We start from the raw sequence: 27997 nt of genomic DNA, 5'->3' as shown, positions 1-27997 counted from the left end.
GCTAGCAAACCGTTTGGTAAAAGTTTTATTTGAGAGCATGAATATAAGTTTACACATTTCTTTAGTCTTAGGAGAGTTGAATGGAAAGAGTTTGCATAGTTTACAAAGCCAAGAGCCCACATTCCTTTGCTGTGTACCTTCTTACATTCGTTATAAAGAAATTTCAGCATCGCAATAACTGCACTAGTTTGCAAGCTGCCTTATACAAAATCAAACCCATTAGCCTATATACTGTTTGCTCCAGGGGTTGACAACCTGTGGTCTCCAGGTGTAGCTGCCCTGTATTAGAAATCTCATTCATGTGCAGAGGCACCGGCAAATTTAAATCTTTCCTATTGCCTATAATTCTAGACAATACATAAAACGAAGAGACAAAATGGACACACTTGATAACAAGCTTGATTGGAAGAGGACAGAGAAAGAGCCACGGAAACTTCAGATTAATAGAGAGCAAGTCACATTCTAAGCACCAAAAAGTCCACAGCTGCTTTTTTTTTAAAAAAAAAAACAGTTTAAACCTAACAAAGAAGGGAAAGTGTTTTAATGCAAATATTAAAGGTTGGAGCCAAAGCTTTGGGGCATTTGCTTAAGATGCTCAGTGGAAGCAGGAAGGCTTAAAAATATTTATTTCTGCCTAATTATGTTTGAGGGCTGCTGTACAGAATCAGCAGGCTAACAAATATGATCTGTGGTTGGTCTTGTAATGCTTCAGGCTGAAAGTGAGGAATTCAGATGTTTGAATGCTACTTTACACATTCAAAATCTCACCTCAGATATGAAGCAAGCATGTCAGGAAAAGGATTCTAGCTTAGCATTCCCCCCCCCCCATATATTGTGGTATTTGTGAGATTTTTTGAAATGGTAGAACCCAAAATATGTGGCCTTCTATTTGTTGCTAGACTCCAACTCCCATCAGCTCCAGACAGCATAGCCAATGGTCAGGGATGAAGGGAGTTGTAGTCCAGCAACATCTGGAGTATGGTACAACATTTACAACAGTGCTTCCCAAACTTGGGTCTCCAGTTGTTTTTGGACTACAACTCCCATCATCCTTAGCTAGCAGGAACAGTGGTCAGGGGTTATGGGAACTGTGGTTCAAAAACAGCTGGAGACCCCAGTTTGGGAAACACTGATTTACAACATACCAAGTCGTTGTTTTATTTTTACACAGTTTGTTTAAAAATGTGTATAAAAGAAGACTTTAGAGCATCTAGTCTTTGAAATACACCAGGAATATCAGGCTCCCTATATGTGAGTAACATTTGCAACAAGTAGTAACAAAGTAGTAAGAATACAGAAGCGCTGGAAGTACTTAATCAAAAGCTATCAAGTTAGAAATGTTTTTTAAAAAAATCTTTGGAATTTGCCATTTAATACGTTCAATTTTGTTTAAAAAAACACCCCAATACAGTAGAAATGCAGAGGGTTCTGAAGTAAAGCGAAACTTGGCTTGATCCGGGTTCTCTTCCCATTAGGACATCATCTTTTTCTTACATTCCACTGAGCAGAAAACCATTCCTTCTACCGGCATAAACTTCTGGCCAATGAGACACTTGCTGCAACAGGAGCACAGAAAGCACTCTGTGGTGGCATGCCAGTTGAAATTGTTGTAACTCACACGTTGAACTTCGGGGTCGATAGCATTGTGGCAACCCTGGCAGACCTAGAGAGAAGATGAGAGAAATGAAAAATGTGTTTGTTTCCACCTTTATAAGACAACGAAACCCAGCATATTCAATACAGATGTTATGACTTCGGCTCAGCGTTTGAAATTCGCCAGGCGCATTTTGCACCTGGCTTTCGGCCACTTAAAAAGCAGAGACATCACCTTGGCAACAAAGGTCCATATAGTTAAAGCTATGGTTTTCCCAGTAGTGATGTATGGAAGTGAAAGCTGGACCATAAAGAAGGCAGATCACCGAAGAATTGATGCTTTTGAATTATGGTGCTGGAGGAGATTCTTGAGAGTCCCATGGACTGCAAGAAGATCAAACCTCTCCATTCTGAAGGAAATCAGCCCTGAGTGCTCACTGGAAGGACAGATCATGAAGCTGAGGCTCCAATACTTTGGCCACCTCATGAGAAGAGAAGACTACCTGGAAAAGACCCTGATGTTGGGAAAGATGGAGGGCACAAGGAGAAGGGGACGACAGAGGACAAGATGGTTGGACAGTGTTCTCGAAGCTACCAGCATGAGTTTGACCAAATTGCGAGAGGCAGTTGAAGACAGGAGTGCTTGTCCATGGGGTCACGAAGTGTCGGACACGACTAAACGACAACAAATTGCCCACTTGTGACCAAGTAAAGATGCCCGGGTGCCAGGATGGTGCCTCCCCCACCTAGAGGTACATGCCTGAGGTTCCTTCAACCTTGACTGTTTTCACAACACATCCTGTAGAATCCTACCTGTTATATTTTATCTGCACAATCACAATGATTTTCAGGAACCAAAAAGTCGCATTGAAAAATATGACTTTTGAGTCGTCTTGCCCCAAAATGACAACTAGGGATCCTGTAACCCTGGTTTAAGGAGTCATTTGGCGCCTAGCTTATATATCCAAGTTTTTAACACTGCTTCAGTTGTAACATAATTTATCACCATGACAACATTACTCAACATCCTTGGTTTCTCCTTTGTGCCTTGAAATTGCCTGTGGAATGTAGAAAAGGTAAAGGCTGAGGACTGGATTTCCCCTCGCAGAAAGGGATCCTCTGCAGGCAGAAAAGGCAAAGCCTACTGTTTGCCCATTCTGTGGATCTGGCCTGTTCTTCCTTGAGGCAAGAGCAGCTATACTGAGTGCTTTCCACAGGCCTCCACTTGGTGGCGATATTGTGCAAGCTGCGAACACTGTACTGTGGATTGATGAACCAGCCTGTCTATCCTACAGGTGAGGAGCCGTGAGATGCAAATTCCTACAGTGCTAAAATAAGCACACTGAAAAGTCACAGGGATGGATGCCTCATTGAAGGATCATGAAAGCAGGGAGAAAAATATTGATAGCAAGTCTACAGACTGAGTTGAACCACCTATTCATAGAATCATAGAACTGGGAGGGACCACAAGGGCCATCTAGTCCAACCCTCTGCAACTCAGGAACCTTTTGCCCACCTTGGGTCTTGAATCCAGGTCCCTGAGATTAAGAGTCTTATGCTCTACCAACTGAACCATCTCATCTCTGCTTACAGGTAAGTCTGTACATATATACTGGGCGATAGCTAATGTTAGTCATGCTCAGATCAGACCCACTGAAAACAATGGACTTAAGTAACAAGTCCAATAAATAGGTCTGTTTTGAGTATTACTTCGTTGGATATCCCCCACCAAGTCTCAACAACTCTGCTCTTCCTTTCCAAGCAGTTGTTAATCTAATCTGCATGGAATGATTGTGCCCAAAAGAGCTCCCATCTCTCTGGCATGCTAGTTTTATACATGCAAGACTTTGTGCTTCTTGAGTTTTTGTATGGAGGGTTATTCAATTATGCAAACTCTCCCCTGCAGTGGTACACTCACTGCTTCATCTACTGTGAGAACAAGGCCACCCCTTTTGCGACTTCTTAAATTCGGCACTTCTCTATTTTAATGTGAGTCAGTGAGTGTAAGATTTCCCCCCAAAGTTCTTGGGGGGAAAAGAAATAGATGCCGTGAAGAAACACAAAGAAGTGTTTCCCAGTCAGTTCATTTCAGATAATGGTTGGAACAAGAGGGAAGACAGAGTGTCCTGATGAATAACTGCTCTATCAGTGGGAAAGCTGAATTTAAGAACTACAGATTAAGAAGCACACACAAAAAAGCTAAGCGAAACTACAGACAGAAAACACTCATTAAGAGAAGGGAAAACCAAACAGGAACAATAATAAATAAATAAATAAAGCTACAAAAAGCCGCATTGTAAGTAGAACAAAGGAAACCCAGGAACCCGAATGAGGAAGTAATTAACTTTGGACTAACTGGTGCAGATGCTAAACAATGTTTTAAAAACATTTCATTCTTTGACACTGCATTTTAAAGAATAATATTTATAAGACTGCACACTGAGATACTCCCCTGGTGGTCGTGCTGTGTGGACTTCACAAGAAATACAACGGCTGTCCACGATTTTGGACAATGCAGTGAAACTGACAAAAACTTCAGTCTAGAAGATAGCAGGAGAGTCACTGCTCTATGAAAGCATTAGACAAGGACAGTTGCCCCAGGGGTTTTATACCCAAGGTCTATTCAAATGAAATTAAATCCCAGCCCCCTGTTGTTTTCTGTCTGCATTTATTCAGGCACCAGAGCAAAGTTCGACATGCAGATCTCTAGTACAGTTAGAGCACTGGAAGTCAATAATGATTCCTTCGAATCGAGGGCGAGCAGGTGCAATGAAATATGAACATCATGCTCTCCCACTGGCCTAAACTAGCAATAGTACTTCTGCATTCTGCAGAAATTGCAAGTGATGGAGGAGCACCCCTGGAAGCTCATAAAAAGAGCCATAAAAACCCCCACGTCTCATGGGAATGATCTGGGAAGGAGACACGGTGGCAAGGTCAACTTTGGTCAAGCAAAGGGATGGTTTACACAAACTGCTCAAAGTGGTCAAGGATGATGTACAAAATCTTTACTTGAACTTGGTTGCTCTTCAACATGCAGGACGATGACAAGAGGATAGGGTACCTTTATACAAACTTCCCTTCCTTATTAGCGTAATCTCAGTTTCCTACTCTGGAACAAAACGGGAGTAGCTGTGTGTCACCAGCACATTCCTGATATTACCAGTCTTTTTGCCTAAGCTGGCCATTCCCAAGAGTTTGTGTGTAGATGCTGAACAAAACATGTGATAAGAGAAGTGGACCTTGATGGTGAATGAATTGCTTACAGGAAACACTATCATAGACAAAACATTGGGTGGTATTAAACCAAGTTGGATTCAAGAGTATCCATCAATATATCAACATCCTTAAACATTGACATTAACATTGCAGGGGGTCTGGGCTAGATGACCTTCAAAGTATCTTCTAACTTGACAATTCTATGACTATGTTGGGTCTATTAATTTCATTAAGTCTACTCCGATTAAAATTTAGCTGACAACCACCAGGCTGGGGTGGGACACGGATAAGCCAGGAGTTTTTTGTTATGGATAACAGTGTTTTAAGAAACCACTGTTCTAGGCAAGATATGGGAAAGCACATCTGGGCACATCACTGTACATAGTAGTTATGCGTCACAGGCAAATCATGACTCTCTTACCACAGCATGATTCTTCACGTAGCACGGTTTGCAGACAGGCTTTTCGTTTACCATGACGTAGATCTCCCCAGCCAAGACACAGTCGCAGTCAAAGCAGCAGAAGTGTTTCAGATGCCAGCTTTGACCTTCGGCCTGGGTGTACTCATTGCTGAATATAAGCTGAAGGGATACAAGGAAGGGAGGTACACATTCAATACAACCACCCCGGTATTTTGTTCTAGAACGCTTTACAATGCTAAGGAAACACACATTTTCGGCCATATGAAATAGCTCCACCAAGCATGTCAGCTTGTTGCTTTCATCGTTCCGTTCCCCACCCCTTTCACCAGGGCCTCTTGGAGATCTCTGTCAAAAGCAGCGAATGCAAAAAAGCAGAGATTTGATTGTCCCAGAGAAAAAAGGAATGGCTTGTGGGCTTCCCATGGGTATTCTGTGAGAACAGGATGATGGACTAGATTAAGGTTACCAGACGTCCCTATTTCCTGGGGACAGTCCCTGGATTTACAAATCAGTCCCCATACAAAATCTATTGAAGTTGAAAACTGTCCCTGGATTCATTGAAAAAAATCTGGTAACCTTAGACTAGATGGGCCTCTGGCCTGATGAAGAAGGGATATTACGTCCTTATGAATGCCTTCCAGGTATTGAGAAAATGAGGGTAGTGTACAAACAGTGTAAATGGGACACAAAGAAAGAGGCTCCAGGGGTTGTGGCAAACCCTCGACAGGAGGACCCACAAGCTGAGCTACAGGTAAAAGGAGTTATTGCTCCTGCACAGCTCAGGACTAAGAGATGCTAGCAAAGTGCTCCTGAGCAAAGCTCAGAAAAGAAATCTGGGGGTTCATTCAAGCCCACCTCAAAAGGAGAAGCCAGCTTTAGAAGCTGCCAAATTTATTTCCCCTCAGATTAAAAACCAGAGCAGGAGAAGAATGGATGGGCTTTCCCATCCTCTCTGCTTTGGGTAATGGAGTCATGTCCCTGATGTATACTTTTTAGGGCCAGGTGCTGCTTTTCACCATCATGCCCTGCTTGTTAGTGAAATCCTAATGCTGGGCTAAATGGACAGCAATGGAAGAAGCTGCGTTCTACAGAATCAGACCACTGGTCTATCTAGTATAATCTATAGCAGTGTTTCTCAAACTTGGGTTGTTGGGACTACAACTCCCATGATCCCTAGCTAGCAGCGCCAGTGGTCACAGATGATGGGAGGTGTAGCCCAACAAGAGCTGGGGACCCAAGTTTGAGAAACGCTGGTTTCTACAGGAATTCAGACAGGGATTTCTCCCAGCTCTTCCTGGAGATGACGGGGATTGAAACTAGCACTTCCCATGTGGAAAGCACATGCTCTCCCGGAGAGCTATGGCCCTTCCCTTGGCCTGGTCAAAAGGCAGCAAATCTTTGCAGGCAGGTCTTTTCTCCAAGGCCACTTCCATAGATGAAGCAGTGAAGGCAGAAGGGGGACCTTGCTTACCTCATCGCAGCCAGCGCAGCGGGGCTTCTCACTGTCACAGTAGTGTCGGCCGCAGTACAGCTTCCCATTCTTCCAGAAGTAGATCATATCCACAAGGAGCTCGCCGCAGGTGCAGCAGACAAAACAAGCCGGATGCCAGAGTTTGTCGTAGCCGGCCCGCTCGGCGTAGACAGCCGGGTCCCCTTCCTTCATGCTCAGTTTGCACCGGAAGCAGCACTGCGAGGAGGTCAAGGGATTTTAAAGTTTATGTATAGAGCTTATCCAGACTTCCACTTACCCCACTGTGCCAGAAGTGCTTTAGTTATGCTGGTTACATGATCCAGAAAGCTGTCTGCAGACAAATGCTGGCTCCCTTGGCCTGAAAGTGGAGATGAGCGCAGCACCCCATAGTCAATTTCGACTGGACTTAACCATCCAGGGGTCCTTTACCTTTTACCTATACCTACCCCCTGGGAAAACCCAATCCTGACTGCTAAACTGGAGCAAATGTAATTCAGATTTCTGCAGATTGATGTTTGCTCCAACTCAGTGCTAAAAAGTGGGTTTTCCCAGGGAGAGCAGTGAAGGCAAACAGGAAACTGCTCAGATCTGTCAGACAAGCCTTTTCACAGTAAAAACTATGCCTAAGGCAGCTCACAAAAACCCCCACATTGGCACCTGCATATATAACATTTGGGGTGGTGGTGGAGGGAACCCAAATGCACAACACAGTTTGTGTCTCATATCGATTTCACATCATTGTGAAATCACCTTTGCATTTTACACATCAGTACATTCAAACAAGGTAAAACAGTGCCTAATATAGGCTTAATGTATGGCAAGGAAAGCACTAAATGAAAACCAACTGCCCCCAGAATAAATATGTAAATATAAGGTTAGATATACTAGTGCTGGCCTTTCGGGACCCCAAAAGACCACAGAAGCCTGGCTTAAATGCAGTCCAGAGAGGGTGGAGTCTTCTCAGCAGTGTGGAGTATTGACAGCCAGCTCCTTCTAACTCAGTCTTATAAGTAATAAGTGGATCAATGCTGTTTATATGGCTTAATACTTTCTGCCAATGGTAAGTGAAGCCATGAGATGTCTGCCTTTGTATTTATTAGTTTGATTTCAAGCAGAGGCCTTTCCTCATTAAACTTAATTGGGAATGCCATCCCCCCCCCCCCGGCTTCCATTTAGGAGTCCCTCCCTCTTCATCTCAGGAGTTTTCCTTTTCTGTATGGTTCGTCAGTTTTCACCTTGAAAAGAAACCCACAACACACCGCTTCTTCCAAGAACTAATGGCTCTCATTTAAATATAGCAAGACTCTCCGGCCATCCCAAGAGACAAAAAATATTGATCTTCATGCAGGTACTAAATATAGCATTTTATTTCTCGGTAGAAGCTGCACGACTGTCATGTAGATGATGGAGCAGACTTGCTCCAGATTGAAGGAGAAAACACATGGGTGGAAATTAGGCAGGCTTTGCCTAAGTATTAAGAAGAAACGTCCCAAGGAGCTGTTCAACAGAGAACCCAGCTGGTTCAGGAAACAGCGGGCCCTTCATCACAGGAGAAATTTAAACAGATGTCGGACATTGCAGGGGGTTGGACTAGAGCACCTTTGGGAGACCCAACTCTACGATTCCATCCTTTCTGGGATGCTGTGACTGCAAGATTCCTGCACTGAGATGTGGGGCAGAGTAGATCAGGCTGGCTTGTTGTGGTCCAAGGGATGAACTCTTCCTTGACCAATCCTCCGAGGGTCACACGCCCATGTTGGTTGTGGCCCAAAGTAGGCATGGTCACTACCCAGCCAGATGGGTGGGGTATAAATAATAAAATTATTACTATTATTGCACACTATTGAATGCACACAGGCACATGCGCAGTGCTCAGGTCAGCTGAGAGGTGTGTGCATGCATTATCCCCAGTTGCACCATGACCAACAGGGGGATGGACAGGTTTAAACTGGCTTGCCTACCCTGTGCTGAGTTCCATTTTCTTTTCTTTTTGGAGCCACTGCCAAAATCATCTGGGGTGAGGAAAAACTGCTGGGTGGAGGGGAATCATGCTTCCGAGCTGCAGCTAGCCACCCCTGGCCTAGATGGTGTCTGAGGTCTGTCCCAGCTAGGGGATGCTATGCTTCTATGTCGGTAGAGCATGAGACTCTTAATCACAGGGTTCGAGCCCCACGTTGGGCAAAAGATTCCTGCATTGCAGGGGGTTGGACTAGATGACCCTTGTAGTCCCTTCCTACCCTACAAATTTTATGATTTCCATGTTTCTTTACCCAAGAGTTACCTCCAAGGCCCAGAACAGTCACCTTTTAGCACATACTGTGTTTTCCTTAGTGGAGGACCCAGAGGCTTTTCCCTTCTGCCCCTGTTGCTCTTAGCAGGCTGAAACAGTCAATAGTTTAAAAAGACTAAAATACTTAATAAATAAACCCTGTGCAAAGGATGCTGCAGCGTGAAATACCAGGCTAAACTAATACAAAAACCCCATTGTTTTGCTACCCTTTACCGACAGTTATGCTCCTGTTTGCAGCACACAAGACACACAGAGACGAAGACAAATAGACATATATGCCCACTTACATATTGGGATGCCTTTGGACCAGCCAGTTTGTCTTCCATGGCTCCTACGGTGGCCGGGGTGCCTCTCTCCCCATTAGTCGGGACATCCTTCCCGGCAGCTTTGCCTTCCACTTCGCTCGGCAGCTTGACATCTCCCACCCCAAGAGCCTCGTTCTTGTATTTCTTCACAAACTGCTCCATCTGCTTCACCTCGTTAGGACTCAGCTCGTGGCATTTGGATGGATCCTGATCGTGTGCGGGCAGCTGCTTGGCCAACTGCTTCTTCCTGTACTGAGCACCTTCCGAGCCAGCCACGGGTTGCTTCTCCTTGGGAAGCATCTGCATATAATGTCTTGCCTAATGTCCAGAGGGATTGCAAGAATTAGTTTATCAGATGCCCTTGGGATTCCTGCTTTTATAAACGGGGAGGGCGGCAGTGGGGAGGAAGGCAACCAAGGGGAGATTAACAGGGCTTAGCAGAAGTTGTTACTCTTCGGCGCGAACAGATACCAAGAAGTGGACAGCGAAACTGAAGGGACGTAACTGGGACTGAGAGTCAGAAGCTCACTGCAGGCGCATGCTTTTCAACAAAAAACCCCAGCCATTTACTCCGCTGCAGTAACAGCTTGAACAATGTTTAGCTAACACTGAATCTTTTCAGATCCTGACATTGCAAGAGCTTTCAGACTGCTAATTGCAATCTTCCTCACAGAGGGAAACCAGCATGTGAGGGTTGGAACTGAGATCGAAGGCTTTTTAGCTTGTTTAAATAACTTAAAATGAAATAAGGTACTGCAAGATATACATGAAAAACTGAAGAAAAATTACTTCTGCAAGCTGGAGTCCCCCCCCCCCTTTGAAAATCCCTAAAACCCTCTTATGATTACAAAGCTGCACACACATCTACAGCCTTCTGCTTTAGATCAGCCAGCAAGACACTACATAAACTTGACTCAAGATTGAAACATGCACGGGTTGGGCTGGGTGGGGAAGCCCAACAAGGCTATCCAACTATCGCATCTCGATGAGCCATTAATAAACCAAGGGGAGCTTTTCGCTTGGATCCCAGCTCTGAATTCGTTCTGACCATATACAGTAACAGAAATGTGCAAGCTTGAGTGCTTTTCTTCAGCTTTTAAACAATGACATAAATTGTGCAAGTTTTCCAACGCTATGTCCTGTTTCTGGAAGTATTCTTGAAAGGGCTCGTCTGGGAAGTCGTAAATCATCCTAAGTGGTGGCGAACATCTCTAATGCAATGCTTTATCCTAGCCATTAGCACGACCTCTTTCCTCCACCTCACCCCTCTCGCTTCCACAACCATCCCATTTCCATTGTGTGACTATTTTATAGCAATCAGAGACTTGCAAGAGGAGTTGACCACCAGACCCAACTTCATTATGTTTACATGGCTTATAGCGGGGAAGGAGTCCAGGGGCACTGGACTACATTTCCCATCTTGGACCACTGGCAATGCTATCAAAGGCTGATTGGAACTGGAGGGGTACCAGGGTTACTGAGATAATAATCCCATTTATATTTTCCTGTTGTTTTACATCAAAATATGGCCCCAATCCTGGGTGTTCTATACACTCCAATCCACCCCTCCTTCAGTTTAAAGCAGGATTTCCCAAACTTGGGTCTCCAGCTGTTTTTTGGACTACAATTCCCATCATCCCTGATCACTGGTCCTGCTAACTAGGGATGATGGGAGCTGTAGTAAAAAAAAACATTTGGGGACCTAGGTTTGGGAAACCCTGGTTAAAAGGATACCATCTAGCAGTGGCATAGCGTGGGGGGTGCAGGGGGGGCCGGCCGCACCGGGCGCAACATCTGAGGGTTACGGTTAGGGGGCGCAAATCCACGGGTTAGGGGGTGCAAATTACTTGCCTTGCCCCGGGTGCTGACAACCCACGCTATGCCACTGCCATCTAGTTTTCATAAAAGCTTCCAAGACTGTATCATGATAGCTCACCAGGGTTTGATTCTGAACAGGAGGTGCCCATTCGTAAGTCACAGTATTGATGGACACGTTCTTCTTGGCAGCCACTGGATTAGTCAGTATCATAACATTGCGCTTGTACATAGGGATCCCATCTGATTTCAGCTTTGCAATGAGGGTTGTATACTTTGTATCCTCAAAGAGCTTCCCCACTTTGCGGTCGTCCTCGTTACTAGTGGGAACATCATGCTCCTCCTGCCCACACTTGCAGTTTCGACATATTTTCCTAGTGATTCAAGAGAAAAAGCACTGATTAGGCCATGTTCATATAAGTAAACAGAAACTGAGTGATATCCTGCTATAGATATCATTCAGGAGGGCATAACCATAATTCTGTGAAAGTGTAGACTCAAGGAGAAGAAACCGCAGCTGCTTTGCTTCTCTAGGCAAATGTTGAGCTATAAACAAAGAACCGACGTTGGTTGCAGCTCACAATTGTCTGGAGCGAGACAAACCACAAGCCCAGGTTCTGATGATGTGCTAAGCCAAACCATGGCTTAGCTCACAGAAGCAGCAAGACAGTGAGGAGGAGCAAAAGGGCTGCAATCTCTTCTCTTGGCTGAGTGCTACGCGCAAACTGGGTCACTGTCTGTGCTTAGAAGTAATTGCCTCAACTGTCCCTTCCCTGCTGAAAATGGAGCTTAGTGAAGTCACATGATGAATACGACAGATTCCTTTGCTGTATCATTTCCTAGGAAATAGCCCTTTTCTCTGAGGGACAGAAGAGCATTCTGGGAAGGTGGGCAGCAGCGTCAATATTACTCTGGTAACATTGGTGTGAACAAGCAGCTCAACAGTGTGCTGTCCTTTGTTTTCATGAATACATTTTCCTCTTCCCTCCTTAGTATAAATAATCTGGGAGCAAAAAGGGCAGATTAATATCCTATATTCAGTAGCAGTTCTAGTTTTAAGACTATGGACCGAATGCTCTTATGCTGCTGTCTCTTTATAGAACAATATGCACTACTTCACTTACTTACATATTTGGGAAGCCCAACCCTGCTGTGTTTGGGGCCCTGGACTTCTGCCCTGGAGATCTACCCTGATGGCCTCAACACCTTTCTTTCCTCTGACTTCCTCAGGGTGCTGCATGTGGGTCTATCCTCACCCAATTTAGCCTCTCAACCACTCAAAGACACAGAGAGACTGCCTGGGCCATGGCCACCCAGTTTACTTTGTGGTCAAGTGGCAATTCTATCCTGGCTTTCCCTGGTTCTAGTCCAGCACTTTAACCACAACATCTCTCTGGCTCTTACATTACTAGTGTGGCATGTCATAATTCAGAGACAATACTGAGCTGGATAGATCAGTGGTCTGCTGCTTCAATACAATATGGACATATCACGTGGGAAGTTTATCCCTCAGGACTGTGCCTCTCTGGAAGAAATCTGCACAGTTGCACAACCAAGGGTCTATAAACCAAGCTTTATGAGGAATGGCTGAGGGAGTTGGGTATGTTTAGCCTGGTAAAAAGGAGACTAAGAGGAGATATGATAGCCATGTTCAAATATCTAAAGGGTTGTCACATGGAAGATGGAACAAACTTGCTTTCTCCTGCTTCAGAGGGTAGGATCTGAACCAATTGCTTCATGTTACTGCAGAATATGATCCGGAACCTTGCATTAGATGTGCCAAGGTCACATGCAATAAGAGACTATCATAGCCATAGTTTTTACATAGTGGCTATATGAATTTTCCGGCAGGTATGTCAAGAATGCTCCAGTGTAACAGATTTCCACTCACAGCTGGCTTTATATTCTCACAGATGTTACACTCCCATCTAGTGGAAAAGTACATAATTGTACTGCAGACCCTAAAGGCATATTTGTTTTGCAGAAAGCTTTTCAGAGACTTTTGTGCATATATATTCACTGGGTCATCTATCTATGGCGGGGGGTTGCAGGAGGGGAAGTCTAGGTTGGGTCATTCTGAAATTCCTGACAAACTACCTTCACACTTAGAGAAGCTAACAGAGAACTTCTTTTAAAAATATGTCATGTATAAATACATATACGAAGAACCATAGAATTGTAGAGTTTGAGGGTCATCTAGCTCAATCTCTGCAATGCAGGAATCCTGGCCACAGCCAGCCCTGGGTGGACTTGAACCACCAACCTTCTGGCCACAGTTTATCTTGAAATGGGAAAGGTGGCAGATTCAGCAGAGCTCAACCTGGGATGCACACCAATTCCCATCGTCACAATTCCGAGCCAATAGCTTTATTAATCTGAATGGGGAGTCTTGTGTTTATTTAGTCTGCTGGAATAATGCTGATGTTGATTCATGTATTTTAAAAAATATGTACCTTCAGTGGTGGGTTTATGATCTGTGGGGTCCTTTGTGCAGGCTTTTCGGGGCCCCACCCATTAGTTTACCTTAATAAATGTGACTGTCTCAAAATTAGAGGAAATGATAATTATGTTTCTGCCTTTGCACTGTGCTCCCTGCTCCCCAGACAACTTGGGAACACTTCTTGCTGTTGCCCAGACAGGGGGAAAAGATGAGGACAGGAATGGTGAATCTGAAATGGGTGCCCCCCCAATAAAAAAAAAAACATTGGGAACAATCAGGAAAAAGAAGATGATGATTATGATGATGACCTGAAAGATCATCTCACTGCTGATATTCCCAGCTGATCACTGCACTCTGCAGGTGAAGGCCTCTTGCAGGTACCATCTTATCAAGAGGACCATCCACGCAATATGCAAATCGGGCCTTTAGCGCTCTCACACCTACCCTTAGGAACTCCCTCCCTGTCAATATTCGACAGGTCCTGCTTCTGTTCTCTTCTTCCAACATGCCTTCCATTAGTTCAGGCTTTTTCCACAGCCTGCACCTGTATTGGAATTGTTTTAATTTTTTATTGCTTTGTAGGGTGTTGTTTGCCACCCTGGGCTTCTTTCTGGAGGAAATGGCAAAATATAAATTTAATATACTAATAATACCTCTGCCACGGGGTCCCCCTGCTCAACAACTTTGGAAAAATCTGACAGTAACAACAGTGGTGGTAACCAGCACTGTTTTTCTAGAAAAAGAGGTGCGGAAACTCACCACGAATGCCTCCCTTGTTTTCTTATAATGACAGTGGTGCCCGCCTGAGAGATGGAACTGGTGGTAATAATGACGATGCACTAACCCACAAAAAGGTTCATCTAGTGTATGTTATTTAGAAAGGAATCTATTTTATTTCCTTTTTTCATTATTCTCCCTTACCTCTTATCCTTAATGGTAATAAAGCTTACAATACAACTTAAAGGTAAAGGGACCCCTGACCATTAGGTCCAGTCGCGGATGATTCTGGGGTTGCGGCACTCATCTCGCTTTACTGGCCGAGGGAGCCGGCATACAGCTTCTGGGTCATGTGGCCAGCATGACTAAGTCGCTTCTGGTGAACCAGAGCAGCACATAGAAACACCGTTTACCTTCCAGCTGGAGCGGTACCTATTTATCTACTTGTACTGGTGTGCTTTCGGAATGCTAGGTTGGCAGGAGCTGGGACCGAACAACGGGAGCTCACCCCATCGTGGGGATTCGAACTGCCAACCTTCTGATCGGCAAGCCCTAGGCTCAGTGATTTAGATCACAGTGCCACCCGCATCCCACAATATAGCTTACAAGCTGTAATTAACTGGAAGATGGGGTTCATAGGTAACGTCTCAGACATCACAAGGATTTGGTGCCTATATAAAAGATGGTTCTTCCACACACACACTTTGGAAAGGGAGACATGGTAGCCCAGCAGTGGTCAGGGGAGCGACACAGCATGCAGTAAGTCCCAGACTGTTCAATCCATGGCATGCAGTATCAACACATTTGGCTCCTCAGCTAAATTCTATAGCAACACCAATCACCAGTAGCGTTTCTTCACGGTACAGTCAAAAGTGTAATCTCATTGGAAGCAAGCCCAATAGAAATCAGCTGACTTCTAAGTAAGCAACTGTATAAAACATTAAATTGCCTCAAGGCTGGCCCAAGACATTTTGGCATCTTAGGCGGACCTCAAAATGGCGTCCTCCCTCCCCACCAGGGAGGAAGTGGGTCAGGGAAGAGCCACATCAGGAACAAGGGTGGGTGAGGGAAAGAAAGGAAGATCGACAATGGGATTAGCTGCCCTGGTAGACCCTGCCGCCTGGGGCAGTCTCAACTCTCCTCATGGGCGAACCCACATTTTATTGATATGCTCATAAGAATCTAAGAGCTCTACTGCAGGGATCAGCAAACTTTTTCAGCAGGGGGCTGGTCCACTGTCCCTCAGACCCTGTGGGGGGCCGGACTATATTTTTTGGGGGGGAGAAATGAATGAATTCCTATGCCCCACAAATAACCCAGAGATGCATTTTAAATAAAAGCACACATTCCACTCATGTAAAAACACACTGATTCCCGGACTGTCCATGGGCTGGATTTAGAAGGCGACTGGGCCGGATTCGGCCCCCAGGCCTTAGTTTGCCTACCCATGCTCTCCTGCATGGGACCAAAGGTCCACCTAGCCAAGTATTCTGTTCTCATAGTAGCTTGTGAAAAGCCCACAGGTAAGATGTGTGCACGATAGTATGGTGTCTTTCTCATATCCTTGAAAATGCTAGCATAACTCACGCTTGCTGTTCTAATCAGAATCAATTCCTTCATGTGTTAATTTTTCCCAATTTTGTCCATATGTGTGATGTAGTTATGTCTGAACGAGTCGGTTTGCGGCCGAATGAGACCTGTGTTGTGCAGATACGCTTATCTGCAATAGAAATGTTTCGGTAAATCAGGAAACCTCTCTTCTTACCTCCAGAAATGTAGCTCAAATCCTTCACATTTGTCTTTGCACTTCAAGCAAGGGGCCCCAGATCCTTCCTCATGTCCTAAGCCCATCTAGAGAAAAAAAAACAGAGTTAAAAATATATATTTCCCAAGGAACATAGTATTATTTTTAAGAGTGCTTCAACTGGCAAACTTCCAAAAATCTATCTAAGATATAGGCAGGGGGAGATCTCAACTTTCAACAAGATAGTTCACTTAAAGCTGCATCATGGAAGCTTCACACCTTTCTTCCTAGCCCTGTAATTTCTGAATAATAGCTGGCTCTTTAATGCATTTGGCTTTGTGATAGCGGTAGTGATAGCAGGACACTGAAATAAGAAACATATGATTGGACCAGGGCTGGGTGATATATTGATATATCGTCCAAAACCAGTTTGAAGTCCATATTGTGGTATCATTGTCATAGTTCTTGAACTGGCAATATATTGCAAATCAAGATGTGGGTGCAGGTGTGGTAGGCAAATATCACAATGTGGCATAAACCGTGAAGCCAGCCAATGCCTCTACAGAGCTCCATCCTTATTTCAGACTTTGTAATATATCAGTATATTGCTATGTTTAGCTGGTGATACATCACAAAGTTGAAAATCAGGTCTATCCTTATTTCAGACATTGAGATATTTCAGTATATCACACTGTTTAGCTGGTGATATATCACAAAGTTCAAAACCAGATATCACCCAACCATACCATTCACCTCTACATAGTTCCATTCTTATTTCAGACATCGTGATATATCGGTATATCACGATGTTTAGCTGGTGATATATTGAGATGTTGCAAACCAGATATTGCCCAGCCCTACTGAACCAGCTTCCCCCTCCAGCGGTTTAGCAAGCCACTATGTAACACCTCCTGCCTCTGTTGAACAACTCGCCTGGGCCACCTGCCACCAGTGGTGCTTGCTTGCCTGCCAGACATTTGTCCTGCTGGAGTTGATGTGGCCACCTACTGGCTGCTAGGCAACAGCCTGGTGTGACAACAGCCTTATGTTTCTATCAATATAGAAAGAAAAGACCACATGAAACTTATGTTCTGTAAGAGTGCTTCAGCAAGCAGAATTGTTGAGCAGAAAAGAAATGGCCAGTTTTCATGAAAATGAGCAATGGGCTGTAATGGTTGCCATCAATTTGATTTGATTTTAATTAATTTTTATAATGAAATGTTTCTAGAATGTTGCACTATTTTATTGTTGTTAGCCGCCCTGAACCCAGCTTCAGCTGGGGAGGGTGGGATATAAATAACATTTATTATTATTATTATTGTTGTTGTTGTTGTTAAGCCTTTGGCTGGCTATTCATGAGGGGACACAGGCTTTTGCCCCTGCATAAGTAAAAGCAGCAAGCTTCAAGGTGAAAGGGTCTCAGACATAATATTCATAATTATCATTACCACTTACCCAAAAGTGTGTGTTGCAATTGCTAAATAATGCTTTACACCTGTGTGGAATTCTGACTGAACACCAAGCTCGCCTTTCAATACTCAAAAGTATAAGAAATCTGCCTGCATGCTTTTTCTTCTTTTTTTAAAGAGGATGGAATCAATTTATCCATAAATGGAATCATGGAAGAAAGTAAGACACATAGGTCATTTGAAATGTAGCCAAGAAGAGGTTTCTGGATGTCAGTTGCTAAAAATTCTAAAAAAACATCTGGCATTTCAAATACGCCCAGTTTGATTTCAAGGCAGTCTGCGAACGAAAAGCATTACAAGTCTACTGATTGAAGTCATCTGCTTCACAATGCCTTCATGACTAAAATATTACTTCAGAGCAAAGTGTTATAAATGGTTGCAGGCCAGCCTCATGTTTGAAAAAGAAATCTTGCTTTAATCAGCTTGGAATGTTTCTAGGGACTCAAAAGCTGGCTCTCTTTTATATAAAAGAGCACTGACCAAACCTCAGCTTCCTGGCTGCTGCCAATCAAATGTCTGGGGAAACAGAAGTGCTGAATATCATCTCTCCCTCTCAAGAAGAAGAAGAAGAAGATCTGCACCATCAAATAATGTATTCATATGTTGCATGTTCTTACTGGAGGCTAAGATTTGAAGGGAAAATTACTGGGTGGGGAGGAACAAATTCTGAGAGGAATTGTCACCTGTCACTTAATATAATGGTGGCCAACACACAGAATGCAGCCACAATGACAGTGTCACATGTCCTGCTGCAAAAGGACGTGGTGGCATCATATGCTGGCATCCTCGTGTGGCTACACAGTGCTACAGAGATGCAATGCCAACCAGGTGTGCTTCTAGACTCTTAAGAGACACAACATCAGGAATATATGATCAGGTGCCCACAATTCCTCTCGCCCCTGGCAAATGTCCCTGGCCTGAGGAGGACTGCCAGTAGACTCCAATCTAGTGTTGAATCTTGAACACCCACGGGCAGTGGTGAAGAGAAACCAAGGCAAAGATGCACAACCACACAGCTCACACAGATGCCTTCAGATACAAGCAAGTGGATATTCTTTGTTCTTTTGGCCCAACACCAAGATCCAGGACCGAGGGCCTTCTGGTGGTTCTCTCACTGCGAGGAGCGAAGCTACAGAGGGCCTTCTTGGTAGTGGCACCCACTCAGTGGAACGTCCTCCCATCAGATGTCAAAGAGACATGTAGCTATACAATCTTTAGAAGACATCTGAATGCCTGTAAAGGGAAGCTTTTTAATGTGTGATGTTTTACTATGTTTTTATATGTGCTGGAAGCCAGAGCAGCTGGGGCAACCCAGTCATCTGGTACTACTATCTTACTTGGCTACGAGTGTTTGCCAAGAAAGACGACGACTACAACTAGTAATAATAATGGGGAAATATACACAAAGAGGTTCCCCTTTTCAATGCCCTGCCAAATGCACAGATGTTGGAAGGGAGTGGAGTGGAACTGACCTTCTGTAAATCACATGTACAGTGGTACCTCAGGTTACATATGCTTCAGGTTACAGACTCCGTTAACCCAGAAATAATACCTCGGGTTAAGAACTTTGCTTCAGGATGAGAACAGAAATTGTGCTCTAGTGGCGCGGCGGCAGCAGGAGGCCCCATTAGCTAAAGTGGTACCTCAGGTTAAGAACAGTTTCAGGTTAAGAACGGACCTCTGGAACGAATTAAGTACTTAACCCGAGGTACCACTGTATATTCTAACACTTAAGCGGCTGTCGGAACCAGCAGCTGTTATGCGCAGGAGATTTTCATGCAGGTGAGCTTCAGTGTGACTGTGGCCTTAACCAAAGCCTTCTAACATTTATCCGTAACAAGACCATATGCATAGCTAGCTGGCAATAGACCATACATGTACTGGCAACATGGATTGGCTGAGGGAGACAAGGAACAGCAAGAAGCCTCGTGTTTAGCAGGGAACTGCTTTTACTTAGGCTTCACTTTTTCAGCATTCTACCAAACAGATGATACATTAAAAAAAAAGAACGCTGTCAGGCATCTTAAGCCCAGTATCTCTGGTCCATGCTTTGTGAGTGCACACAAATCCTGGTGGGGCTTCGCATTGACTTTATTTGTGGAAATAGGTCTGCATAAGCAACAGGGATGCATGCAAATATTTGTTTCAGGCAAAGAAGCTATTCTGCATGTGGGAATCCCATGCGCACCTCAGGCCTGGTGCACCACATTGGGAATGAGTGGGAGCTATGAATTGGGAAAACTCTGGTTCAAACCTGCGCTCAGCACTGGGAAAGGCTTGGGCAAACCACCACTTCTCAGCTTCATCTATAAAATGGGGATAACCATATTAGCTTGTTTTACAGGGCTGTTCTAAGGGCTACCGAGGGAATGTATATAAAGCCTTGATAGGTGTATTAAAATCATATATTGCAATGAAACACAGCACCAGTGCAAGAGGTTAGAAATGTTTCTAATGGACAAAAGGCGCTTATTAAGGCCTAGTTGGTATTAAAACGTGTTATTTAGTTTTATTGCTTTACATTTTGATTTTGTCACTTTATGATTCCCGCCCCCCTGCCGCCCCACACAGAAAGCTGCCCAGGCCATCTCTGAGAGAATTCCCACACATATAAGGGAATTCTGGTCTACCTTGCTAATGAGCAATTTTGACAATTACAAAATATAGAATTAATTTTGCTGGTACAAAATTACCCGAATGGCTGAGAATGTTGTCCTGTTATAAAACCCCCCCCAGGACTTTTTCCATTTTGTCCCATTTTCAATTGGTCTGTTGAACTGGGAAGATTTATTGAAATGGTGACTGGATGTTGATTTTCACTCTGAACTGGTTTCCAAGGCAGCCGCCGCCAAACAACAAGGATCAAGAAATGCCCTGCAAGAAATGCCAAGTGGCATTTTGCAGTAAACGAACGGAACAGAAACTTTTACTTCTGCATATAAAGTGAGTGCTGCTTGCAATACAGGATTTTTAGCAAGTTGTCTCATTGCCTATTTTCATTGTTCAGGCACATCCCAGAATTTACCTCCTCTCAAAAAAACCCTTTTAAAAAAGGCAGACACATACCATTCTTCTTTAAAGAGTCTGAATGGGAATGTTTCCCCCCTTATTTTCCAAAAGGACGCAAATTTCTCTGCTTCAGTGCCAGCCTCTCCTTTCCTGAGGCAAACTATGTGATCACAGCATGCAAATGGGACCGCGAGGCAGTGACCTACTGACACGTTTTTATGGAGTTCACCAATGTCACAGACAGGGCAGAGCGAATTCTAAGTCGGAACAAAGGTTTAACTAACAGGGGCTCAATAAAGCACCAACTGTATAGCTCTCGGCATCTCCATGGTGAAGTTAATGGGAAAGACAGACACTGGGAAAAATCACAACCTCCGTCAAACACATAGAATTATACGCAGAGATTCCTGCATTGCAGGGGGTTGGACTAGATGACCCTGAGGGTCCCTTCCAACTCTGCAATTCTATGATTCTATCTATAAAAATAGATAAAATCAGGTAGCAGCTGTATATGTGGGAGAGATTAGCCTAATGTTAAAGGCATCCCTGGCACATGAATGCACTCAGTGAATTAGGCATTAAGACTGTATTTTGCAATTACTCAAGCTCTAACCTCTGAGGCACTCAGGCTTTGGGAAAGAGAATTATGAGCAATTTATTCTGGGCAGGCAGAAGAAGATTTTCTCCGACTGTTTATTTCAAGCTCATTGTCAAGAACCAATAACCCTTCTTTATGGGACATGAAATCTCACACAGATGCTATGTATATCATCTTACCTCCCTATCTCATCCCATTTTACCACATACCCAAAATAAATATCTTGCCATTTCTCTTCGCTGCATTATTCACCTACAGATGAAATAAAGACAACCCAAGTGGCCTTTAGTATCTAGGAGTTCACTTCTAACCTTTCTGCTTCAGGTTAACTTTTCAATGCAAGCATGGAGACATTCAAGGAAATTTGGCTGCAATCCTACACCTGCTTACCTCGAAACAGGCTCCACTGAACTCACTGAGACTTCTGAGTAGACATGTGAAGGATTGCAATGTTAGAAAGTTGCTTTTCTGGGATACAGAAGGCCTACGAATCCTCAAATCAAAGGGAGATAATGTGGTGCTGCTAGATGTTGTTAGACTCCAGCACTCATCGACCTGTCTGATGGTTAGGGATAATGGGAGTTATAGCCCAACAATATCCGAAGGGTACCACACTGGCTACCTGTTCTTAACGTTTCCATTTGCATCTTGAGTTTTGTGCAGGTATTCCTTGATCCCTCCACAGGAAAGGTACCTTACAGGAATACATTGGAACAACTTTTTTAAAAAATAAAAAAGAGCCAGCAAGGAAGTGACCAAACACAAAACTTATATTTATTCATTTTTATATTCAAGGCAGCTCAGAAAATTCTTTAAAATGTGGTCCTAGGAAACACGAGAAGGGAAATAATAAAGGTTGATTGCCTATATATCATATAATCTCTTTACCACTGAATCCTTCTCAATTCCAGCTTGGTGCAATGTCTTCAACAACTGTTTGAAGAGCGACAGGGAATTATGCTCCTAATTTCTCCCCTGCCGCATTACCGTCTTCCCAGCTACTTTTCTCTTGTTCTTTTTTGTGTAGAACCAGAAAGTCTTGATAAAAAATGAAGCATGCACCACATCTATAAAGAAGTAGTCACCTTTGTCTGCAATGTCATTTTTGAAAATGAACATGCTCTATGAAGCAATTAAGAGCTATAATAGGAGTACATTCTCATTCAGCTCATAGGATGGCTTTGAATTAAGGTAAAGTATGTTCCAGTGAAAAAACCAAGTTATGGAATTTATGAAGAGAGCAAAGCGGCAGCTTTCAAAGATGGGAGAACCAGATGGATGTTTTTCAGATGTACTTTTCCACAGGTCTTCAGATTTCACACAAGATCAGGTGACGAGAAGAAGGTCTCAAGCCTGATATTTATGTTCACCATTGCATCAGGAAGCCTGAAATCACAGAGCATCAAAGCTCTCTGTTGGCCACAGTTAATGGAGTCAGTTTTCACCAGGACAAAACTACCAAAGAGCATCACTGAGATCAAAGGGGATGCACAGTTTTGCCTATTAGGATGTGCTCAGTTGCCAGGACTGGAACGGATTAATCCACCTCACATTAAATTTCTTAAAATTTAGTAAGTGGGTTGGTTCCAACTAATGGCAGGGACAACGTTTACAAAGAGTTTCCTACCAACATACTACATGTTCTCTTCTATTTTTCTGGCCTCCAGATTACAGCAATACTTAAACAACTACCACATAGCTTATGCCAACACTGGCATGTGTTTATCCTTACTACATTTTATCTTCTTCTGGAACGGGATCTCTTAAATCTTTCATAAACATTTATTTCCATTTATTTCTAAACAAAGAGGTTGCAGATGGCTGCGTAAGAGAGTAAATATATCATTCACAAATTTCTGTTCCTGGCCAAGGCCTGGACACAGTTTCTTGTTCTCCACAACAACAGCTATTCTTGTACAGTGGTACCTTGGTTTACGAACTTAATCTATTCCGGAAGTCCATTCTTAAGCCAAGGCATGCTTTCCCATAGCAGCGGGGGACTCAATTACAAATGGAACACACTCAACAGGAAGCGAAACATATGCTTATTCCAAGGCAAAGTTCACAAACCAAAACACCTACTTCCAGGTTTGCAGTGTTCTTAATCCAAGTTGTTCATAAACTAAGCCGTTCTTAAACCAAGGTACCACTGTAGACTGTATAACACACTCCTGCAGGTAACATACCCACCTGAAAACATTTTCCAGGGTCTCAACAGATTTGTTTAAATAACAGATATGTGGTCTCTTATAATTTTCTGTAATCCCAAAACCTAACTGAAAGAGTCATACTTCCTCTAAGAGTGTGTGTGTGTGTGTTAACAAAAGCTGGACAACAGATTGACTACTTCAGCCTAATGCTTGCTAATTGTAACATCAAAGAAGCAAGCATACATTTATTCTTCCATGTAAAATATTCTGAAGATATATATGATGATGGAAGGAGCTATGTTGCTAAACTATCACTTTCAGCACAAGTTTTAGACTGCCCTTAAAAGTGGCCTTTTGGGCAACAATTAAATATACAGTACCTTTATGAAGTGTCACAAAAAAGTTGGCTTGTAGCCATAGACACTGGAAGTTGAATGCAACACAAAAAACATCAGCAAGTTTCCTGGAGTTCCTTTCACTTGTGTGACACTGACCAATTATCTGAGACCTCTTTCATATACAGTACTAAAGGAGAAGCAGTGACATCTGAAAAACTAATATGGAGCAGATTATATACATTCTTGAAGAAATACATGAGTATAAAGTTGAATCCATTAACTATACTCCTTCCCGATCATGTTTCCAGTGAATATACATTCCTTTTTGTGCAAAATTACCACCACCCTACATGAGGTTCTGGCTAACCAGGATATTAAGAAATTTGCCCTCTATTTCATTTATTGAGATAGCTCACGCAGATTCAAAGTATTTATATTGAAAGTTCAGATGTGAACTGGATGGCGTTGGTGCATATGGAGTTGTACAGGTGTGTGACACAAGAACTGTTCCATTTATAGACTGGTAGCTCAAGTTCATGCTCTGCATGGACTCATTTGGTTTCCCTGGAAAAACAGTCACAATCTGGCCTATTTCTAGTGCTACAATAAGTATCCACACAAACCCCTGTGTTGCAAAAGAGAACGTCAACAATGTTTATAGAATTCTTTCAGACAATAACAAGTTCAATGAATATATACTGAGCAGTGACTACGATATTATATGAGCACTGCTCCACAGCATTTTATATTTTCATTCACATATCTTCATTCGAAATAAGATGGGTTTATGAAACAATTTTATATTCCCCCACCACGCTGATGAAGATCTACCAAACAGCAGTCAATATCCGGAATCTCTGTTCATTATATTACAAAGTTGGAATTTCTGTTGGACATTATATTACAAAGTTTGGTAAAGGTAAAGGTAAAGGTACCCCTGCCCGTACGGGCCAGTCTTGACAGACTCTGGGGTTGTGCGCCCATCTCACTTAAGAGGCCAGGGGCCAGCGCTGTCCAGAGACACTTCCGGGTCACGTGGCCAGCGTGACATCGCTGCTCTGGCGAGCCAGAGCCGCACACGGAAACGCCGTTTACCTTCCCGCTAGAAAGCGGTCCCTATTTATCTACTTGCACCCGGAGGTGCTTTCGAACTGCTAGGTTGGCAGGCGCTGGGACCGAGCAGCGGGAGCGCACCCTGCCGCAGGGATTCGAACCGCCGACCTTTCGATCGGCAAGTCCTAGGCGCTGAGGCTTTAAACCACAGCGCCACCTGCGTCCCATAACAAAGTTTGGTACCTCGCTTCATTTAAAGGCTTTCAGAGACTTTGAGTCTAAGATTTCATTTTGAACTTGTTATTATTTGAAAGAATTCTATAGAGATTGCCTATTATGTATGTATATGGCCATCGTGTTGCCCAAACATTGTTGACTATTTCTAGTGCTGCCAGAGCCTGGCATTGGGACCTGAAACTCATCCTTCACCCAACCTGATGCCCTTCAGATGTTCTGGACTGCAACTTCGATCAACCTCAGTCAGTATGGCCAATGGTCAGGGATGATGGGAGTTATGGCCCAAAACATCTGAAGGGTGCTAGGCTTGGGAAGGCTGCTCATGCAGCCTGGGGCTCAAGCGCTCAGGTTCCCTTCTTTCTTATATTCTCACTCTTCCAAAAGAAATAGCAAAATAAGACTGCGCAAATAGACTATTAGCGTACATCAACAGTGCACACCAACATCCAATCTATTCACCAGCTTTCACTGCTGTGGGCTACAAAAAGTGAATGGAAGAACTATTTGAGCACCAGGCCATGAACCATTGTTGTTTCACTGCCCTGGAGCAGTTGTAGGTTCTGGTAGGCTCCCCAGGTCTGGAGCTTGTAAGGTTATGTACTTCACTGGCAGACTTTGGGCTCTCAAATTTCAGTGGCGCCCTGTGTGATGCTGAAATTCGGGCCCTCCAGCACTTGCACCCCATTCTATGCGCCCCCTATGGTCGACCCATTCATGCCACCCTAAAACCGCCTCTGCTTACTTCATAGGAATGTGATATAACTCCACAGTAGGTTGACTTCGGTGTGTAGACCCTTCCTTCTTTCCTCTGATAATCTGTGTGGTTTATCAATAGGCTTTTAAACTTAACAGAGCAAAGCGTGCATGCTCAGGGTTAATAACAGCTAAGGTGTGCTCTTTTGTAGAAAAGTTTGCTGCTGATAGGGATCACGTGAGCACACGTGGGGATCCACTAAGAGCAGGTCAGCAGTGCACCCAAGTGGATTGTGTAGCTGAATGAGAATTAAGTAAATACAGAGGTACCTTGGATTACAGACGCTTCAGGTTACAGACACTTCAGGTTACAGTTCTATGCTAACCCAGAAATAGTACCTTGGGTTAAGAACTTTGCTTCAGGATGAGAACAGAAATTGCGCAGCAGCGGCGCAGCCACAGCGGCAGGCCCCATTAGCTAAAGTGTTGCTTCAGGTTAAGAACGGACCTTCCAGAACAAATTAAGTTCTTAACCCGAGGTACCACTGTAGACTAAATCAACAATAATAAGAATGTTAAAACAAGATTTTAAAAAGCATTAAAATGTTTATTGCTTTTAAATAACACCACAGCACCAGAATATTCATACGTTCTGGCCCTCTCTAAGGTAGAACCTATCCCAGCAAGAAGTCAGAGATGAATTCCTGTCATTAATGACTAGAGCAGAAATGTCTCTATTTCCCCGTCTTCTACCTTATTTTGGCACCTATGCACACCATAAAATTGAATAAAAGCGTGCAACAAACCTACTTCAGTTGAGCACACATTTTGTTCCAGCTTTAGAAAATGCCTACTCAATTAAGACTTGGCTTTTCTAAAACAGCCTGCCTCCTTCAACAATTCTGAGTAACCAATGCAGAGTATTTCGTTCCAAACAGCTCAGGTGCTGCAAAGATTCAAGTTTCCATCCTAAACTTACAGAATAAAAATGGTAAAAGAGGTGAAAGCCTTAGGGAGTTGCATTGCTTTTAATGTCGGTGCATCACAAAACTAGAGAACACTTAAAAGAGATCTGCTTGTCCGTACATATTGAACTGTACACATTAACGCAGAATCCATCATAGCAAGCACAGATTATCTCCTGTTTGGTAATATTTGGGCATATCTAGAGAACAAAGAATCTGAATTTTGGGGAGGGGGAAAACCACCTGGAAGGACTGGTGGAGTGGGAGATTGTGCTAGGGACAGGAACCTAATATATTCTCCATTTTCTCTTGTCATTCAGACTTTACTGTATACTTTTGCTTTTATTTTCGGCACAGCTTTCCCAGACTCATAGAATCATAGAACTGTAGAGTTGTAAGGGATCCAGGGGTCATCTAGTCCAACCTCCTGCAATGCAGGAATCTTTTACCTAACCCCTGAGCCTGAGCTTCAGAGTCTCATGCTCTACCGACTGAATCGAAAGGACTTTTACCTACTTACTAGGGAGTACGCCCCATTAAACACACAACGACCTAGTTCTGAGTAAACCTAGGTAGGACTTGCCCTGCCAGGATTGTGGAACCTACCGATAACCACAGTCTCAGCCAAATCCCTCCGGGCCAATGCTTTTAAAAACAAAAACAAAAATATTCGCATAGTAGCAAAATTAATAATAATAATAATAATAATAATAATAATAATAATAATAAATCTCTGCAGCAGCGCCCTCTCCCCTTCAATATTACGAAGGAGGCGCAATCTACTATCCAAAGATGAACTTGAGACGGAGAGGGGTGTGTGTGGGGGGGGAATAGGTTTGGGATCTTACAAACCGAGGAGGAGAACAATAGCAGGCAGCCAGCAGGAGTGTCAGGGGCGTTGGCCAGCGCGGACAGGTAACTTTAGCCGCCCTCGCTCCCTCCGCGCCCGCGCTGAAGTTGCGCGCTGCTTCCTTACCTTCTTGATCTTGCTTTCCAGATCCATGTTGGATCCGCAGCGCGCGCACGCGAGATCCGGGGCGAGGGAGACACTCAGAGCACAAATGCCCTCCTCCTCCCTCCTGCTGTTGCTCCCTGACAGTCGGATGTGGTTAGAAAGGAAATGAGCGCAGGGAGGCTCACTTCGCTGGCTCGCTCGCTCGCTGGCCCCGGGCAGCTCCAGCTGCAAGCGAGCGCGCTCAAACTTCCGCTCTCCTGCGGCAGCGGCGAAAGGAACAAAGGAAGCCCGGCAGCCAATGGGCGCGCAGCTGCTCGCAGGTCCGAGAGCCAATCGCGACGCCCACCAGCCCCAGACCTTTGCGCCAGGGAAGGGGCGGCTCTTGCGCGGACGCGCAGCCACCCGGGCGCAACTGGGGCTGAAGCGGCCCCTTCCTGATGCGTGTAAGCGGAACTCTTTGGCTTCGCTGCCGAGGCGTTCAATGAATGAGCTGCCTGATCAGCTCACGGCAAAGG

The 27997-nt window shown here is 44.0% G+C and overlaps 1 protein-coding gene and 1 long non-coding RNA gene across 2 annotated transcripts in view; both read right to left on the bottom strand.

Annotated features, from left to right (window-relative positions):
* The window catches only part of LOC310825661, a 190752-nt gene that overhangs the window by 122338 nt on the left and 40417 nt on the right, over window positions 1-27997 (bottom strand). The window lies entirely within an intron of this gene.
* Window positions 8-27997, bottom strand: TES (testin LIM domain protein). The gene is made up of 7 exons (XM_083699417.1): window positions 27504-27997; window positions 16037-16122; window positions 11236-11488; window positions 9282-9617; window positions 6705-6920; window positions 5234-5392; window positions 8-1663 (listed from the first exon to the last, which is right to left on the bottom strand). Exons 1-7 carry the CDS (start codon window positions 27528-27530, stop codon window positions 1472-1474), a joined length of 1269 nt encoding a protein of 422 aa, XP_083555543.1. The 5' UTR covers window positions 27531-27997; the 3' UTR covers window positions 8-1471.

This window comes from Podarcis gaigeae (genome assembly GCF_964106915.1).
Source record: "Podarcis gaigeae genome assembly, chromosome: 10".
Lineage (NCBI taxonomy): Eukaryota > Metazoa > Chordata > Lepidosauria > Squamata > Lacertidae > Podarcis > Podarcis gaigeae.
The sequence above is the reverse complement of the archived record's forward strand: the minus strand, read 5'-3'. Positions and strand labels throughout refer to the sequence as shown.

Coding starts and splice junctions, on each gene's coding strand:
- TES (XM_083699417.1), bottom strand. CDS start 27,530: ATGGATCTGGAAAGCAAGATCAAGAAG. Junction 9,618..11,235: donor CTGTTCAGAATCAAACCCTG/GTGAGCTATCAT, acceptor TCTGGACATTAG/GCAAGACATTATATGCAGAT. Junction 5,393..6,704: donor GCTGCGCTGGCTGCGATGAG/GTAAGCAAGGTC, acceptor GTATCCCTTCAG/CTTATATTCAGCAATGAGTA.